This window comes from Eucalyptus grandis, chromosome 11 (genome assembly GCF_016545825.1).
Source record: "Eucalyptus grandis isolate ANBG69807.140 chromosome 11, ASM1654582v1, whole genome shotgun sequence".
In the NCBI taxonomy this organism is placed as follows: domain Eukaryota; kingdom Viridiplantae; phylum Streptophyta; class Magnoliopsida; order Myrtales; family Myrtaceae; genus Eucalyptus; species Eucalyptus grandis.
In genome coordinates this window covers 49012911-49027242 of record NC_052622.1, presented here as the reverse complement: position 1 = coordinate 49027242, position 14332 = coordinate 49012911, and the positions used below count along the sequence as shown (strand labels likewise).

The 14332-nt window shown below is 38.2% G+C and overlaps 1 protein-coding gene across 1 annotated transcript; it reads left to right on the top strand.

The window, feature by feature from the left end:
• Positions 1-7006: 7006 nt before the first annotated feature.
• Positions 7007-9312, top strand: LOC104426810 (transmembrane protein 205). The gene is made up of 3 exons (XM_010039975.3): positions 7007-7468; positions 8177-8396; positions 8907-9312. The coding sequence occupies exons 1-3, from the start codon at positions 7263-7265 to the stop codon at positions 9108-9110; spliced, it is 630 nt and encodes a 209-aa protein (XP_010038277.1). The 5' UTR covers positions 7007-7262; the 3' UTR covers positions 9111-9312.
• Positions 9313-14332: the final 5020 nt, after the last annotated feature.

Sequence of the window (14332 nt, the reverse complement as noted above, 5' to 3'; positions counted from 1 at the left end):
TCAAATCCAATCACAGATTGACATAATTAATCAAATATAATCTCCTGTAATCTTGGATTGATTGGTCATAATCTTCAGCTTGATCCTCGCATATCTCCAACGTTTTTGCATGCCTCGTATGGCTGGTTGAATGGTAAAGAAGCTGACGTGCTTTTGTCTTCATTTGAAATACATACATCATAATGAGATCATTTCGAGAACATGTTTGTCCAGGTCGGACTCACATAGTCAATGTTGGGTCGAGGCTCAGAGTTCTCTCGGAGAATGGATTTTTTTAGGGCGAGAAAACAAAAGTACAAATAAATAAATAAATAAATAAATAAATAATGCCCTTATTTTTAACCGCGGACAAAGGGGATAAAATTTGGCAAATTGACTATTCACTCAATAAGTTAAAAAGTCATAGCTCTACCTCATAGGCAAACCTAGAACATACTTGTACAAGTCGGGCAGGTGTGTCACATGAGCTCATACTCGAGATCATAGACCGTGATCGCCTCTTGCTTGGACGACTAAGTAAGTCTTCCCCCAATGATCGATTACTTGCTTATCGCCTCTTGTTTGGATGCCCAAGTAAGCCTTCCCAATGATTGATTACTTGCTTAATCGGATCGTAGGATCAATTACTCGCTCAACTATATTGTAGAGAGAGGGATGTTTAGAGTTTAGAGAGAAGCCTTGAAAAGGAATATATTATATTGTTTGAATGTTGGATGATACAAATAAGGGGAGTGCACCTATTTATACAAGAATCCCTCCAATATACTCTTCGATCTAATGGTGTGTAACATCCATCCTTGTCACAATCATCCAAAAAGGAGATACATTTGATTTGGCATTAGTGAAATATTAATTCTCGTTTAATCAAACTATTAGTGAAGATTCACTCCCATATGAATTTCAATCACTGGGTAGCATTTCACTGATTGAGCTATTAAAATCAATCGTGGATCCAAAGTTGGTCTTAAATATTATGATCCAATTGGTTGGGTTTGCAAAGGACCATCTTCGGGCTGATTTGTTCAACGAGGTCTTTCCTAGCGAGTTCCTTTTTTTTTTTTTTTTTTTGGGGGGTGAGAACTTATAGAATCAAGAATACGAAGATGAAGATGAAGAATGACAGTAGATGATCTCGTGAAGAAGTTTTCGATTCTCGTATTTCCATTCAATTGAACAAAAGAAGATTGAAGAATACGCCAAAACTTTCGAACAAAAGAAGATGTTCTCCATAGTCATCAACCGATTACAATACCTCTCTCGTATATATGCGGAAAACAGAGGACTAACAACTAGAAAAACGAACTAACTAACTTTCGCTAACAAACTTTACAGCTAAGCAAAACAGAACAGCAATCTTGAGACTTTGGTAATCCGCAGCAATCTTGAGACTTTGGTAATCCGTGTCTTTGACATCCGTATGATCTCCACCGTTGATGAAACTCATTATCCATGAGTTATCAATTTCTTCAGCTCTTTTTGCTTCTTGACCGCCTTCTGGTGATCCACATCTATAATTGTCGAGGACTTCACCTCCCGTGATTGACTTCTCAATATTGCGAGACTTGGCTTCGATCTTGATTCTCTAACATTCCCCCTCAAATTGGGAAGGGTGAAAGATGTCATTCCCAATTTGGTTCGGAGAGTAAGATGAGACAAGCGAGATAGAGATTTAGTAAATATATCAGCTAATTGAAGATGAGTAGAGATATACTGAACACGAATAGATCCAGAAGAGACTTTCTCACGAACAAAGTGAAAATCAACTTCAATGTGCTTGGTTCGAGCATGTAATATTGGATTGGCTGTGAGAGAAATTGCTGATCTGTTGTCACAATATATATTAGTAGGTGGCTGAAGAGAAATCCCTATATCTCGTAGCACAAATGTGATCCAGTGAGTTCAGCCGTGGTCGAAGCAAGTGCACGATACTCCGTCAGCTTGAAGATCTAGAAATGAGGTTGCTTCTTGGCCGACCAGGATAGTAGATTGGATCCAAGAAACGTGCAAAAACCTGTTGTGGAACGTCGTGTTGTTGGACAACCAGCCCAATCCGCATCGAGAAACCATAGAGATGTACTTAACTTTGAGAATGGAGATAGATTCCAAGATGTATAGTACCTTTGACATATCTAAGTACTCTTTTTAATCGATGGAAATCTCCAACGGTAGGCTGTTGCATCTTTTGACAGAGAAGATTAGTAGCAAATGCCGATCTCGGTCGAGTAATGGTTAAGTATTGAAGAGCACCAACCAAGCTTCGTATTCCATAGGATCCGTAAGTAGATTTGCAAGTGTCGCCCATGGAGATTGATCGAAGAGGCAGAGGTGTTGAGACTGGTTTACAAAATCGGCCATATAAGCTCGTTTCAACAAGTCAATAGCATATTTAGTTTGACACGAAAGAGAGTCTCAGAAGTTCGTTTGGCCTCAATACCCAAAAAATAGTGAAGATACCCAAGATCTTTCATATGAAACGAAGACTAAGTTTCGAATAAGATCGTTAAGAGATGTGGTGAACTCCCAGTCAAGATGATATCATCAACATATAGGAGCAAGAGAACGTATGTGAATTTGTATGTAGAACAAATAATGATGGATCGGTGTGCTGCGTAAGAAACCATTTTCGATTAAAAACTTGCTGAATTTATCAAACCAAGCTCTTGGTGCTTGTCGAAGACCATATAGAGACTTGTGGAGTAAACAGACATGGTTTGGCCGATGAGGACTGATAAAGCGGGTGGCTGTTCCATGTACACTTTGTCTCGTTCAAATCTCCATGAAGAAAAGCATTCTTAACATCAAGCTGGTGTATTGGCCAAAGTGTCTTATCATAGCAAGAGATAACACTATTCGAATTGTTGTGTGTTTCACAACCGGATTGGAAAGTCTCGGTGAAGTCTAGTCCTTCTTCTTGGTGAAAGCCTTTGGCGACTAGACGAGCTTTGAGTCCGTCAAGACCGCTGCCATTTGGTGTGAGTTTGGTCTTATAGACCCATCTGCAGCCTATTACATGCATCCGGTTAGTTCTAGGAATCAATGTCCATGTTTGATTTTCAGCAAGTGCATCCATCTCTTCTTTCATAGCCCTATACCGGGCTTGATTAGCTAAAGCCGACTTGATAGACTTTGGTTCCATAGGAACGGATAATCAGCTAAATAAGCATACTTTGGATTTGGTTTTGAATTCCAGACTTTAGTCGAGTTTGCATATGATGAGTATTACTTGTACCTTGAGAGGATGACAGAATGGAATTGGAGTTGGAGTGCCTTTCATTAGAACTTCCTTCAGCTCGTAGATCATTGTGTGAAGATAAGGAACTGGTAGTATTTTGTTCTTGAGAAATAGAATAATGTTGAGGCACAAACATCTATAAATTGTCCTTCGTCATTGTCTCATCTTGCATATTCCTTGAGGAAATGATCCGAGATTCTTTGTCTCAGTGACAAGGATGATAGGTACAGCAATCATGGAAATCGGGATGGATCCGGGTGTGTGTGGCCGATCGATGAGTGGATCTAGTAGCTGGTGACTCGGTGCTTGATGACTCAAGGAAATGTAGGCCTTCACTCCATAGTTTGTATAAGTTTGTATAATGTCCATATTCATTGATCGGCTTCTTTGTAAAAGGATAGGAATACTCATCAAAGACAACGTGCCTACCGATGTATACACGATTATTAGTTGGGACCAAACATCGATACCCTTTTGTCTGAGTGCTATAACCCAAGAAGATACAGGGAAGAGATCGAGGATCAAGTTTATGACTTGCATATGGTCTTAAGCAAGGATAGCATGCACAGCCAAATACTCTTAAATGATCATACCTTGGCTGTCTATGATGAAGTTTGCTATAGGGTGTGTTCATCTCGCAACTTTGGTGTGGGAAGAATGTTGATGATGTAATTAGCCGTCACAAATGCATCCACCCAAAATCTCAAAGTGGAACTTTTGAGTGATAGAGCATAGCTAATCCAAGTTCAACGATGTGTCGATGCTTTCTTTCGAGACTCCATTCTGTTATGGAGTGTGAGGACATGATATGAACTGTCTTATTCCATGATGACTCAGAAATTTTTGAAATCTAAAGCTTACGAACTCTCCACCTCCATCACTCGGAAGATTTTAATCGATGATTATACTTTTGTCGTTCAACTAGCTTCTGAAATTGAACAAATATATCATAAAACTCAGATTTCAACTTCATGGGATATAGCCAAAGCAATATCGAGAAAAATTGTCAACAAAAATCACATAATATCTAAACTTTTGAAAGGAACAGATGGTGATGGTCCCCATATGTCACAATGAATTCTTTCTAATGGGGAACTTGATACGAGAATCCGAAAAAGGAAATGATAGAGCTGAACTTTTGGCTATTTGACAGCCGCCGCAAACAACTTGAGATGAAGAAGCAAATTGTATAAGCTTCGTTTTTGTAGATGCTTAACTACTTGAGCATTTGTATGAGCCAAACGCTGATGCCATATGTCTTCACCGACTGTCTTTTGTCGCCGAGTAAAGAAGGCTTCTGTGGTTTGTGGATTAGCTTGATAAAGACCCCTAATTTTCCTTCCGAGCTTCACAGCTTGTGTTGGTATTGTTGTCCTTTACATAAACACCAGTTTTGTCAAAAATAAAAGAACAAGGGAAGTCATCTCGTGAGTTTAGATACCTGAAAGGAGGTTCTTCTTTATCTCTGGGACAATTAGAACATCGTTAAGAGGTAATGTATTGTTCTTTGTTTTGAGCCAGTGTTGCCAATGTGAGTTACGGGTAAACATGATCCATTGCCTATCATAACAAAGATCATGTCCTTGATATTTAGAAAAAGTATGGAGCATACCAGATCGCACTAATGTGAGCTGTAGCTCCAGAGTCAGGATACCACTCACTGCCTGTTGAGTCTTCAATATGCATTGCTGTCAAGGCTGCTGGAATATCTTCTGTTTGATAAGAATTGTCAAACCGATACCAGCAGCGAAGAGCATCATGTCCAGACTTTTTACATATTTGACACTCTAGTCGAATGCTACTTGTTTCTTTTTCATTCTGCAAATTTTTACTTGAGTTTGCGAAGGATAAGTCTTGACATTTTGGTACCTCGTGAGTAAGTAGTATAGGGCCTAAACCCTTGGTTTGTTGTAGGGATAACATTTCTCTGTCTAGGGTGTTGATTTCCTTGCCCCGGACTGAAGATATCTCGTTCCGAATTCCGATATCTCTCAAAACCACGACCCCTATTGTTACCGGTTACGCCACGACCATAGCTTCGACCACCTCTCGTATCCTCCTCTTTCGGATATAAATCCGAAGCTTGAGAAAAGTAGTTTTCATTTGTGGCATCTTTAGACCGAACCGAAACTGTCTTTGTCCAAAATACGCCAAATTCGGGTTGAACCGACTCCTAGAAAAGTTTTTGAGTCTCAATTCAAACCTTTCTAATTGAGCAATAACCTCATCATACTCTGGGCCGAGGCTTTAAACAATATATGGTTGTCCGAAAGTTCTCATACTCGGACCTAAACCTTCCAATACACCAAACATCTTGGTTATATCATCCACAGTTTGCCTATTGCATTCAAGCGATCACATATGGATTTATATTCCCGAGATAATCAGCAAGGGTTTGTTCATGCTTATGACATGTTTGCAGTTTCCCCCTTAATTCAAACTCTCTAGCAATTGATTTCGTGTAAACCTTTTCGAAGAGTTTGCCATACTTCAGTGATGTTTCTAATCCAATGATTAGGCTCAAAATATTTTCAAGAACAGCTCCAGAGATCCATGATGAAATCAACGATCTGTTCTAATCCAGTCAGTATACTCGGGATTAATAAGATCGGTTTCACAACCTTCATCCTCTCGTTTGCAGCATTCGAGAGGGTGAAGGAATATCTCCATTAACAAAACCAAATAAATCTTGGCTTTTCAAAAACCTTTGATCCGAGCTTGCCACAATAAGAAGTTGTCCTCAGCAAGTTTGATTGTGACGAAGTTTGTGATATTCACATGTATCGGAAAAGGATATTTTGGAGTTCTAATCGCCATTAATATGATTCTTTGAAGAAGATGATAACAAGTAGTGCTTATGAGCTCTAAACCGTATGTGTTTACCTTGAACCGAGAGGGCTTCGGTGTTCGTCTACTTCTTCCGGCTTGATTCACGATCTCGGTTACTTGATAGATTCTATTCGACGCAGTTGATCTTCCCGCTTCCGATACCATGAGAACTTATAGAATCAAGAATACGAAGATGAAGATGAAGAATGACAAAAGATGATCTCGTGAAGAAGTTTTCGATTCAGTATTTCCATTCAATTGAACAAAAGAAGATTGAAGAATACAGCCAAAACTTTCCGAACAAAAGAAGATGTTCTCCATAGTCATCAACCGATTACAATACCTCTCCGTATATATGCGGAAAACGAGAGGACTAACAACTAGAAAAACGAACTAACTAACTTTCGCTAACAAACTTTACAGCTAAGCAAAACAGAACAGCAATCTTGAGACTTTGGTAATCCGCAGCAATCTTGAGACTTTGGTAATCCGTGTCTTTGACATCCGTATGATCTCCACCGTTGATGAAACTCATTATCCATGAGTTATCAATTTCTTCAGCTCTTTTTGCTTCTTGACTGCCTTCTGGTGATCCACATCTATAATTGTCGAGGACTTCACCTCCTGTGATTGACTTCTCAATATTGCAGACTTGGCTTCTGATCTTGATTCTCTAACAGGGGGGGTGCTTTTCACATATAAAGTTCATGAGAATATGCATTTGCTAAATTTTTTGTCCCGGAGAACTGGTTTTCATGTTTTCCATCGTCTTGTATTTCTCAATTTGGAGTAACGTAAGATAGACATTTTTGTGAACAAATGCTTTTTTCCTTTGCCAAATCCAGTATAGCTCAATATGGTCCGTTGTTTTTCGATGATTTGATGATTGGGATCTGGTTCTTTTGAGGCCGTTGAAGTTAGAGACCTAGTGCTTGACCCAAAAAATTAAAATTCTTGCAGGTCAAGATGATGGGAAAACTTCATTCAAAAGGAAGAACAATTGAAGATACTTTTCTCACCGGTCCATCGGTGCTAAGGCGCCTTGAACTTGTTCTTTTCTCAGTGAGAAGCGAAGGAAGGATGCTTTTCTCGGTGACAGGTGCATCTTCCATGAGAAGTGCGGCAAAGATAACATCACAGAGACTCGTCCCTCTCGTTTGATGTTCTGGTTCTCCTCTCCAATTACACCGACACTCAAAAGATGGGGTGGTTGATGCGATTCCTAGCGGTGGTGGCTTCGTTGGCCGTCGGAGTTAAATTCTCACCGGAGATTTTTGAATCAAGCTCCGATGACCAGAAGTCTTCAACGGGAACAGCGATCTTCAAGCTGGCCCATCTCCTCGGCTTCGCCACTGCCTGGGGTGCCGCTCTCTGGGTCACCTTCATCGGCATCGTCATAATGTTCAAGTAAGATGACGTTTCGTGCTTCTACTTGTCGGGAACTTCGATGGGTTCCAAGCCGGCTGATTTTTCAAAATTGACATGCCACCTGTTATATGGTGATATATAGAGAGTGATGTAATTAATGGCTCATTGCATGATTGAGTCCTGATTTTGAAGACAACAACAGATAGAAACTACAACAGTAGCAGACCCTTTTTGGAGACGTTGGAATTGATAGAATTATTGGCTCGAGAATGTCTTTTTTCACATAAGATGCCTGAGTAGCCGAGTGGATAAACAATCATTTTCCCGTGACTCTTTCTTTTTGCGTCATCATCTTTAGGAACTGAACTCGCATCTCATCCGTTTCAAGTGTCAGTCTTATCATGGTGCCAAGCAACGGTGGTCCTTGGATTTGGTTTTCTAGGGGTTGTGAAATAGCAACCTTATATTGTCACAAAGCTTTGGGTTTAACTTGGAACAAGAGCAAAATCAACATTTAAATTAGGCTGAACTGTTTATGGGAGGGCAGCGGCGGCATGGTCCCCTCCAGACTTCTCGAGAGATTAGTAAACGGAAAAATTCCTGCGATGCCCGTAAAGGATTTTTGTTATCCAGTTCATACTTTGCATGAGCATGATTTTTCTCGCGAAACATCTTGAGGCATGTGACATTAACTGGTAAAAGCAAAATGTTCCGGATGCGTTAGCTGATATCTTTCTTTGAAAGCAGGAATGTTCAGAGACGCCAGTTTGGTAATTTGCAAAGCAAGATGCTTCCTGCATATTTCACGATGCTTGCAGTGTGCTGTGCCATTTCTGTGGCTTCGTTCGGATATCTACATCCATGGAAGTCATCATCCACAAAAGAGAAGTACCAGCTAGGGTTTCTGCTATCTGCCTTTGCTTTCAACCTCACAAATTTGTTTGTCTTCACTCCCGTGACCATTAAGGTGGGTAACTTGAGAGATTCCCATTTAGCTTTTACTCTCTAAATTATCCATCAGTTTTAACTTTCTGTAAAAGAGTGGAGCTTCTGTGGGCAAGATTTTCACTGACCTTGATTTCATGATTTCCTGCTGTTCACTTATTTGCTGAGAAATTCTGAGTTTGAACTCATGTTCAAGGATCATTCAGCTCCCGCAATTGAAAACTGAAGTAGCTAATTTTTGGTCCATGACAAAACTCCACTGCAAGTCTTTTGTAAGGTCAGTTCACAACTCGTTGGTCTAATTGGCACTTTCTTGGAAAGGAAATCAAGCTAGCCGCATTTAGCTGCTTTTTATGCAGCATTAAAGGTCGAATATTTTCTGTTTCTGTAAGTTCTATGAAGTATATATGCACTCAGCAAACGTATCTCTTCTCATGTGCAAGGGCTAATTGATGTTTTTGTTTTATATTTCGTTTTATCAACGGCATTGATCTTTTCTGTGATCTCATATGGCTGTGTTAATGCGGATCAGAGGATGAAACAAAGACACAGATTGGAGAAAGAAGATGAGATTGCACGGTCCAAGAGCAAAGAAATCGCGAAGGTTGATTCAAACTTGGCTGCCGCGAGGAAGAAGTTTGGGATATATCACGGCTTGTCGTCTCTTGCTAATATACTGGCTTTTAGTAGCCTTGCCATGCACTCATGGTACTTGGCTAATAAGATAAATTTGTGAAGCCAAGCATACCGCTCTCGGCAAAATGTTGGTTCCGGTCATATTATTGCAGAAGCAAGTAAATTGTTGATGCTTTTTCTGGGGAAGGGTGTCCTAATGATTTGCTGAATGTACTATTGAGTTCTGCACAGACGCACATATTGTCACTTGGATAAAGCTCACACACTGCCTCGGCTATGGCTGAGTTTTCCATTTGCAAATAGAGAGTTGACTTCCGGATTTTTAATTATGCATATAGCCTTGTGCAAAGTTTGCTGCAGCAGCGGTTCTTAGGGTACCTTTCTGCAGTAAATCGACATTAGAAAGATGACTCGAAAAGTTTAGTTTCATGGTGCTATGTTGCCTTGTTATGGAAAATGATGTCTTGCAGTTAGAGGTGGCAAAATGGATCTTAGACCCGTATATGACCCATTTAAATCATAAATGGGTCATATATGGGTCATTTAGTTTTTGAAAAAAAGTAGTTAAATGGGTTTAACAATCAAAGACTTAAGATGGGTGGATCTTAAGTGGGTTAGATTTAGAACCCACTTTTAACCAAAACCTCACAATCTCTCTCTTCCCTCTTTAACTTTACAAAAATATTTTTTTTATAAAAATCGAAATTATAATTATTTTTATTATAATTTTTTTTCTTTTTTCTTTTTTCTTTCTTCCTCCTCATTCTTGTAGTTGGCACGACAATGGCTGGCGACGGCTAGGCGAGCCTTGAACTCACCGGATCAAGTGAGGCGGAGGCCTCGCCAACGCCCGGCGAGGCTCAAGCCTCTTGCGGCGAGGCCTCGTTAACGTTTGGCGAGACTCGAACTCGCCGAGGTCGAGCGAGCTTGAGCCTCGCAGATCCGGCAAGACTCGAACTTCGCCGGCATCGAGCGAGGCTCGAGCCTTGCCGATTCGGCGACGGGCGAGCTCAAGCTCAATGGATCTGGCGAGCCATGAGCTCGCCGGCATCGGCAATCCGGTCGAGGCTTGCCTATGGCTGGTCGCCGGCTGTCGTCATGGCCGACGGCGGGCCAAAGAAGAAGAAGAACAAAAAAGAAAAAAAGAAAATTATATTCTTAAAAAATAAAATTAATAAAAATTTAATTTTAAAAAAATAAAAATAATTAAAATTCGATTTTTTAAAATAATTATTCTAAAAATTATAAAAATTGTCCATTAAATTTGTGTTGTATAAAACTATTTTAGCAATATCATTTTATATATATATATATATATTTATAAATATATATATATATATATATAAAAGAAATAAGTATTTTTAAGTTTAGTTAAGTAGGTCGAGTATAGGTCGGGTTGGATATAGGTCAAAAATTTTACATTACAATAAATGGGTCATACGAGTTAAATGAGTCGATTTGGGTCGGACCATTTATGACCCGATCCAAACCCAACCTGACCCACTCGTTTAACAGGTCTACTTGCGGTCGAGCATATGTTTATTGTGTTACTCAAAAGAAATAGGACTTGTTTTCTTGATTGCATGACATTTTAGGGAATTGCTCTTGCATTGAGTTTGTATATCATTACATTAATCGGATAGATCTTGAAACGAGTCATGTGCTTACTTGAATGAGTTAATATCATGAAAAATTCTAAATTGGTAAATTTATCCCAATAATTTTTTTACTATAAAAAATCTTAAACCGGCTCATCAATTTACCACAAACTAATTTTTTTAATCATAAAAAATCCAAAATTAGTACATTTATGATATATTTGCCATATGTTAGTTTTCGTTAAATTGGATTAATATCACGAAAAAACTACAAACTAGTATACATATAACAAATAGAGTATAAAACCCAAAAATGGTATACTTGTTAATTATCACGCATTATTCAATTTAGAATTTGGAAGTAAAATTTTTTAAAAAAACTAATATATGGTAAATTTGTCATAAATATACCAATTTAAACTTTAGTTTAGGGTAATTTTGTCGTGAGTATACCTAAATTAGATTTTTCGTGGTATTAACCATACTATAAATAATATCAATGCCGATTATAATGAATTGGTTATTTTTTGGTGTAAACACTGCCAAATGAATTCGAAACAAATTCAAGTACAATTTATCGAACATCGGGATCGAAGTGACAAGAGTGAAGCGGGTGTCATGGAATGGCATCGAGGGAGAGGAGCTTCCAAGCTTTGTACTCTCAATAAAACCTCCTTTTATGGTGGACTTAGGCTGACGAAACATCGATAGTGACAGCATGCGTCGATTGCGAACAAAGGCATAGGACGAGATAGATTGGGATGGTGAAGCGGTTGCAGAGGAAATGGAAGAAACGAGGATTCCTGTAATGGACGAGGACGACGATGGTGAGAGAAGCTCGCAGAGAAAGAGAGCGCAACAGCGAAGAGGGTAATAGGGTCAATCACACGTGCAAGGCAAAGTATGTAGGCTTATAATGGTCTTTATTCCGTGTTATTACTTACTACCATCGTCACCTCCTCTTTAAAATGAAAAATGAATAAAGATATGTTAAATTCCAGAATTCCTGTTACAGACAGTTTTGCCTGTCATTACTTGAATTGTTAAACATCTCATTTTTATTAAAAGACAAAGGGTATACCAAATTTAAAAAAAAAAATCAAAAGTCAGAAAAATTAATCTAAGCACGGATTAAAAAAATTAGTTCAATTTCAAAGATTCTTTGAAAACTTCACGTGAATCTTTCCAGTCATTTAAGGTTTTGTTTGGGAAACGAAGGAAAATAGGTTCTATACTCCTTTGTTTCCCCTTTTTGTTCATTCTTGCACATTTCGGACATTTCATAATTGCTCATTTCTTTTAGCGTTTAGCGTTGCTGCCACCACCTTCCTACCCTTCTTCTCTCGGCCTTAGGAATTTTGACTTGAGAAACTCTAGGAAAAAGCTCATGTATTTAACGGGAAAAGTGCTAAAAAAGTCCTAAACCTTTTGCATTTGTGCCAATTTAGTCCTAAACTGTTTTTGGATGCCAATTAAGTCCTAAACCTTTTTACGTTGTGTCAATTCAGTCATTTTGATCAATTTTGGCCGGATTTTGCTGATTGGACACCGGCCGGCTGACATGGCCTTATCGGCGTTGATATGGACAACTTTCAATAATATTTAATATTTTTTTCTCTTTTTTCCTTCTCCTCCTTCTTCCTCCGGCCGGTCGCAAAGAAATCTAAAATATTAAGATATTATTAAAAGTTGTCCACGTCAACGCCGATAAAGCCACGTCAGCCGGCCGGCGTCCAGTCAGCAAAATCCGACCAAAATTGGCCATAAAGGACTAAATTGGCACAACGTAAAAAAGTTTAGGATTTAATTGGCACCAAAAAAATGTTTAAGACTAAATTGACACAAATATAAAAAGTTTAAGACTTTTTAGCACTTTTCCTTGTATTTAACTTTAGATACAAATTAAGGGAGAGGGAGCCTCTATATATACAAGAACTGTACTTGTAAATTCTTTAGATCTGAAAGTGGAGATTACATCTCCCCAACTATCATCTACCCATATTTATTACAATTGTATACAATTATCATATCTTCCATCTCTAGAAATACTCTAGAACACTCAAGAAAACTTAGGACTTTAGGAGATAGATCGAGGTTGCTCATTCACGGATCAATAACAGCCTTCGTTGATCGTATCGATTTATCAGGTTGTGACACTAGCATGTTAGTTCACGTCAACATCTCCTTTTCCTTTTTGAACTAAAGGACTAACTTAAACATATGCATAGTTTTGAGATCCAATTGAAAACAATTAAAAAAAAATCGAGATACCTAATCGAATAGTTTGCAATGGTCAAGAGTTTTCCTGATAAAGATATGAACCCAAGTCACGAAAATTATGCGTCTCTTAGGATTTGTTCGTTTCATAGAAAATGGGTCATTTACGGAAAATATTTTCCCAAAAGTCATTTTCCAGGAAAATGACAATATTTTCTAGTGTTAGGCTAAAACCTAAAAATATTTTGGAAAATATTTTCCAGTATTCTGTAAGGAAAATATTTTTAAGACTTCACCACTTAGGCATGCATCACTTACCGACTTATAAATTCACCAAATATGAACTTGCCTTTAAATCCAAGCAAACTTACTTCATATCTTTGTTTCCTCATTGTCGCCAAATGTTCATCTACTCTAAAAAATGTTTGTATGGATTTTAAAAAGAAGCAAAAGAGAAAATAAGCAAAGCATGTACAACCCTCATTAGAATCTTCCAGTTGAGTGGCCTGTTCTCCCTTTATGTCTTTTTTATTCTAATAAACAAAAGAAAAAAGAACTAAAGCATGTAGAGCCCTTTGCTTGAGTAATGTACAACTGCAGGGTGTAATAAATAAAGAAAATGATAAGCAAAAGTGCAGAGTAGAATAAATAAAGAAAATGATAAGCAAAAGTGTAGAGCGCGAGTTTGAGATCAACGAGTTCAAGATTCGCCTAGCAATGACTGACGACTAGCCAAGAAAGAAGAAAATGGGAAACAAAGAAAAAAAAAGAAATTAAAAATAATTCGAATTAAAAAAGAAAAAGAAAATTAAAACATAATTCGAACAAAAAAAGAAAAGAAAAAAAGAAAGGGAGGAGGAAGTGAGGATTTGTAGAGGTGTGAAATAAGAAAGATCAAATGAGAAAAATGTTTGTCACTTTTCAAAAGTGGAAAACATTTTCCTTAATTTTGAAGACTTTTTTTTTTCTTTCATGGAAAATATTTTCTCTAAAGAACTCATTTTTCATAAACGAAAGCCAGAAAAATCCGGGAAAACGTCTTTATGGAAATTATTTTCCGCGCCACCAAACATAGAAGGGGGAGGTGAGCGGGGGAGCCTTAGACATGGAACGCAAGCATATGTAGCCCACTTAAAATGAAATTCATCAAAATTAGCGGCTCGTATTGGTAGAGATGTGCGTATTAGGTCCGTCTAATTATATTTTGAACAAATGACATGGTTGTGGACCACTGGACAACATATTAGGTATCGGCTCATTCATTTCACTTTAGGAAAGATCATCGCGTTTTAGACTTGCGTACGCGAAGGACAATAGCTATTGACACCGGTGTTGGATATTCTTTCTTTCGGAATCTCTCATCTATCATTCTCGCGTGAAACGTTCACAAATGTGTTCTTCTGAATTTATCAATTGGTTAGAGAATCAATATTTCAGGTCAATATGTCGTTTACCATTATGAACATGTGTATCATTTATTTAGTCAAGTGTATTGTAGTTCCCAAAA

Bases quoted from the DNA above. Each gene is read 5' to 3' on its own strand.
- LOC104426810 (XM_010039975.3), top strand. From the start codon at position 7,263: ATGGGGTGGTTGATGCGATTCCTAGCGGTGGTGGCTTCGTTGGCCGTC. The intron at 7,469-8,176 runs GTAAGATGACGT...CTTTGAAAGCAG, and splicing joins GGCATCGTCATAATGTTCAA to GAATGTTCAGAGACGCCAGT. The intron at 8,397-8,906 runs GTGGGTAACTTG...AATGCGGATCAG, and splicing joins TCACTCCCGTGACCATTAAG to AGGATGAAACAAAGACACAG.